Below are 5,160 nucleotides of genomic sequence, written 5' to 3'. Positions count from 1 at the left end.
CTAGGTTTCACTTTCAACAAAGATTACCAAGAGAACAAAGCAAATTTGATGATAAAAGTAAATTGGAAAGTTGTTTTAAACGACGTGCCCTATCTGAAACATGAAAGGTTAATTTGGACTTTACTGTCCATTTACGTATTGAAATTTAAGGATGGTAGCATTTTAGCCCAGGCTCTACTTTGGAAAATAATTAACGGAGAACTTTGTGCTCGGAAAATATAACCAAGGCAGCTTCCCTCCTCAGATCCTTTCCCAGCAACTCCATCTTGTCCTCCTAAAGTCAAGACGTGGTGACGTCTCTGTGTGTACAGTGTCTATGCAATTGTGGTCCTCAGGGTGTTCTAAAGGACATTTAGAAATCAATGCATGTAATAAAGGTGCTGGGCCTCCTGTGGGTGCAATGTATTTGATAGTGAGGTTTGCAGTGGATGTGAGAATTGTTTCATAGCCTGACCTTCTCTGTGCAGTCATGTGCTGTGTAGTGAGATTATTTAACACTTGCAAGACTTGATGTGATGTATGCAATATCAGAGAATGTGACAGTACCAATGTTTGTGCCGCTTCCACCATCATAGCGCATGCTGCTGTAGCTCTTAAGCATGCTGGCATACCCTGTACCACCGTTGGCAATAATTTTGAATAAAAAGCTACCGCTCTGTACCCATTACCGTGTTCCTGAGCAAGGACCCCTGCTGCTGTACCTCCCCCTTCTGTGCAATACAGGTGAAATGGTAGGTTATAGTTGGGTAAACCTAGGGCTGGAGCGGAACAGAGAGCCTGCTTGAGGGTGTTGTAGGCCTTATCAAGAGCCTGTGTCCAGTGGATTTGTTCTGGTTCATGCTGACCTGTAACTGAACGCAAAATATGATCATAATATGAACAGTCTGGTATCCATTGCCTGCAGTAAGTAACCATACCCAGAAAAGATAACATAGCAGTCTTTGTTTGTGGTCGAGGAATAACCATGAGAGCCTTAACTCTTTCAGGGGATAACAGTCTCTTGCCTGCTGAAAGAAGAAACCCAGGTATGTTACTTGTGGAAGACAAAATTGCATTTTTCTCAAAGTCACTTTGTGCCCTGCATCACCTAAGTGCTGAAGCAAATGGAGAGAGTCAGTTTTACAAGTCTGTTCATCAACACTGCACAACAACAAATCATCCACATACTGTATCAAAGTGGAACCTTCAGGAGGTGTCCAGGATTCTAGGGTCTTACGAACTACAGCTGAGTACGCGGCAGGGGAATCAATAAAGCCCATTGGTAAACGATTAAACGTATATTGATTCCCTAAATACGTAAAACCAAACAACGGTTGAGTGTCGGGATGCAGAGGGATGCTAAAGAATGCACTGCAGAGATCAATGACTGTAAAGCAAGTTGCAGTACTTGGGATGGCTGTTAAAATAGCATTAACATCTGGCACTATCGGTGCAAGTGGCTGCACCAGAGCATTTACTGCTCGCAAGTCTTGTGTAAATCTGTATTCTGTACCTCCAGGTTTAGGAACAGGATTGATAGGTGTATTGTATGGTGACAGTGTGCGTCTAATAACTTTCTTAGACAATAGGTCCTTAATTACAGGAGCTATTCCCTGTTCCTTTTCCTTAGACAAAGGGTACTGCTTAATGTATACAGGTTTAGCACCTGGTTTGAGAGTGGCTTTATATGGTGTGCATGAAATGAAACCTGGATCATTAAATCCAGTGGCCCATAAACTCTGTTTTAACTCATCAAGTGCCTCTGGCACATCATTAGTGACATGTGAAGCATGTGTGAATGCATCTGGCTCTAATTGTACAGGTATAACCTTAGGATCTTTTACAATATTCCTGCCATATTTCCATGTCCACAAATGTTCTGGTGTTTGCACATAAACTGTATCTGGTGTAAGTACAACTGCATTAACTGGTGCTTTCCACATCTCTTTCTCAACATGGTCAGTAATCCAAGGTCTGTAAAAAGCTTGTGTCACAACTTTGTCAGGGTGTGAGGCATACTCAAACACATTCTCAAGAGTCTGTAAACTGAGTTTATCAAGGTACAACTGTTTAGTAAGGGCAGGTTCAGGATCAGCTGCATACAGCAACGGAACTGAATCCCAGGGAGTGTCAACATGCAATCCTCCCTTGCAATCAATATTAACAGACATTTGCATCTTAGCCATTAAATCCCTTCCAAGCAAATTAACAGGACTATTGGGTATTATGCGAAAAGCATAAACAAATCTGTTTGAAGGGCTGTCATTTGGATACACCTCCAAAGGAGGCGTCCTGGGACACGAAATTGGGACTCCTGTAATGCCAACAGATTTTTCACATGTATTAGTCACTGGCCCATTGTATTCTCTAGCAGAAATGCTAGATTTAGTTGCTCCGGTATCTACCAAAAAATCATGTGGGACACCTTGCACAACTAAAGACATTAAGGGTAAATCTTGCCAATGATACGACAACTGAGCAGTATAACATGTGAGCAGTCCCCTCTGCTGGCAATCCTAGCGGGTACTATTCTGATTCTGGGAAGGAGACTGAGTCCAGGGTATCTGATATCTGGGAGTGTTTCTGGGATTCTGGGAGGAATTATTATTCCCACCATACTGATCATTTCTATCCCTTCTAGGCTGTGGGCAGTCCTGCTGCCAATGATCATAAGACCCACAATTCCAGCAAGATCTGTCTGTGGAGTTATGTGCCTCTTGTCTCCTATCACCGTTCCACTGAAATCTGTCTCTTCCCCTTCCTCGAAAGCTTCTATTCTGCCCTCTATTCTGCTTTCTTCCTCTCCTGTTACCTGACGCATTAAACATACTCTCCTGACCTTTCTCATTATACACACGAAAAACATCTGCTGCATCTTTCTCTCTTATAGCCTTTTCAAATTCTTCCACTTTCATTGCATGAATACCTGAAATTGTCTGTCTCACCAATTGCGCAGTTTGCGAATGCATATTATTCAACAAGTGTTGCACATACAGTTGTGCCAACTCTCCTTGCGTACCCAAACAACATTCCTGTCGCCAACAATCACCAAACCTCTTCAGAAAATCAGACACCTGTTCACCCTTCTTTTGCTTGCATGCACCAGCTTTCGTAATATCCTTACGATCACCATGCTGACTTTTAAAGAATTTCTCAACATCTTCCCACATTACACTCACAACAGCCGCATCTCTCCACACATAATCATCATTCACTGGAACATCATACTTAGTATCCAGGAACTTGCACACTTCAGTAAAATTCACATCTGTGTATTTAGTGATCACATTCAACAAAAACCTGTAGTCTGGACCACCCAGACACATATCTCTAGTCACCCGTCTAAGATAAGTTATTGCTCCCATCGGATGCTTTACAGGATCAGGACATTTTAATGCCCAATCCATCAAGCGGTCTGTGTCGGGAGGACGAATCATCGTCTGGTCCCCGATTATAAAAAACGGTGCTTCTATGTTCACATCATCCTCTAAATCAGTGTCTGCTCCCTGCGTGTGTGATCTCGTATGCTTCCCTATAGGACTGGGACCTGTGACAGCTGCAGTTTTCACAGTTTTCACAGCTTTTACAGCTTTAGATGTCTTTGCAGCGCTCTGCAACCCCCCTTCTCTGCCCACACTGTTAGGGAATGTGAGAGCTAATTTCTTTACACTACCAGGAGCCCGACATTCCACTCTCTCCCCCTCCCCTTCAGACATTCCTGCATCTGTACTGCTCTGAAGAGAACCAGTTAACCCTTTTCTAGCACTTAAAGTGGCAACAGCAACATCTTCCAGCTGCTCTATCTCCTTGACGCTGTGTGCTTTCTTAAGCACAGACAACGAAGGGTAAAGTGCAGATGGATGAGGCGGAGGAAGTGTCGGGGCAGGTGGGGGCAATGCCGGTGCCGTGGGCACGGCGGCTGATGGTATGGGCATAGCCGCTGATGCCGTGGGCACAGCCAGATATGGTGGAGGCAGGATATTGCATTCAGTCCAAAACACAGACAGCTTTATCCAAACCTCTCCACATTCCTTCATGTATTTCTTATCCCATTTAGGATCGCCCTCTGGTCCCTTATAAGCAGGATCCTTTAAACACATCCCTCTAATCATAGTTACATGCGGTTCACAGAGGGAGCCTATACGGGGGAACGGATTTTGCTCCTGAGGGAACAAAGATTCGCTCCAGCCACTTATGTTATCCACAAATGGAATTACATAATATTGTCCTGCAATTCTAGCTACAAAGTCTTTTGGAGTTTCCCCTTTAACTGGCTTAGGATTTGTAACACGCACAGTATTTTTACCAGCACTGGATGGTACACGCTGCACAGTCTTGTACTTAATATTACATTTCTGATCAGCATTTTTATCACATTTTTTGCTGTGTGCAGACCCCATTGTTACACAAAAATAATTACAGCGATATTAGCAGCAGCAATAATAAAATGCACAATCACTTAATATGTTCTATGCACAGCACAATAAACAAAGCAAAATAAGCAAAAGCAAAGCTTCAGATAGCAACACCAGCCTCAAGTGGATACCAAAACTCTATAACGGAATAAATCAGGGAAACTTCAACACACATGAGACTTACTCACGTCACTGCCAAGTTCGCCCGGGGGACCTTATCTTAAAAGAACCTCCCGTCGACTGGCATACATATATTACTTGCGCGCTTATCACCGACAGGACTCACAATACCTGTCGTGTCCCAGCACAGGACTGATTACCTGTCTGGAGGGGTATCACAACTGCCGGCAGGACTTTAACCTCCGCAAACCTGTGCTTCAACCACAGGAACCCCTTTAACCTTATATCATATATTACACCTTTTAAAAATACAAACAATTAAATTTAGGTTCAAATTCACAGAAGGAAAGCAGCGTAATAAAACCACGATAACTTACCCTCTGCGAATTCCACTATCCTGACACCAAGAATTGTAAGGTGTATAATCCAACGGGGGGGTGTCAGCGCAGACCAAAGCCTGGGGCCTACGGTACCACGAGAGGCAGATGCAGAGTTATCTGATAAGGAGCTCCCTGAACAGATTCAGACCACGCAGTATTATGATCCAAAGCTATTCATGTTTATTGAACATTGCAATCATGTCTTATAGCGTACAGAGACAGCACATAGGGTTAAGGGGATGACACGTTTGGACCGCGTCATATTA

At 43.5% G+C, this 5,160-nt stretch overlaps 1 protein-coding gene across 1 annotated transcript; it reads right to left on the bottom strand.

Moving 5' to 3' along the window:
* Positions 1 to 240: 240 nt before the first annotated feature.
* On the bottom strand, positions 241 to 1,318 carry LOC128636485 (uncharacterized). The gene is made up of 2 exons (XM_053689495.1): positions 918 to 1,318; positions 241 to 851 (listed from the first exon to the last, which is right to left on the bottom strand). Exons 1-2 carry the CDS (start codon positions 964 to 966, stop codon positions 241 to 243), a joined length of 660 nt encoding a protein of 219 aa, XP_053545470.1. The 5' UTR covers positions 967 to 1,318.
* Between the last annotated feature and the right edge of the window lie 3,842 nt (positions 1,319 to 5,160).

This window comes from Bombina bombina, chromosome 7, assembly GCF_027579735.1.
Source record: "Bombina bombina isolate aBomBom1 chromosome 7, aBomBom1.pri, whole genome shotgun sequence".
NCBI classification, from domain to species: Eukaryota; Metazoa; Chordata; class Amphibia; order Anura; family Bombinatoridae; genus Bombina; species Bombina bombina.
Note: the sequence above shows the minus strand (reverse complement) of the source record. Positions and strands in the feature narration are given on the sequence as shown.

Excerpts from the sequence above, each read along its gene's own strand:
- LOC128636485 (XM_053689495.1), bottom strand. The coding sequence starts at position 966 with ATGGTTATTCCTCGACCACAAACAAAGACTGCTATGTTATCTTTTCTG. Across the intron at positions 852-917 it reads TGCTATGTTATCTTTTCTGG|TTACAGGTCAGCATGAACCA; the intron begins GTATGGTTACTT and ends TTTTGCGTTCAG.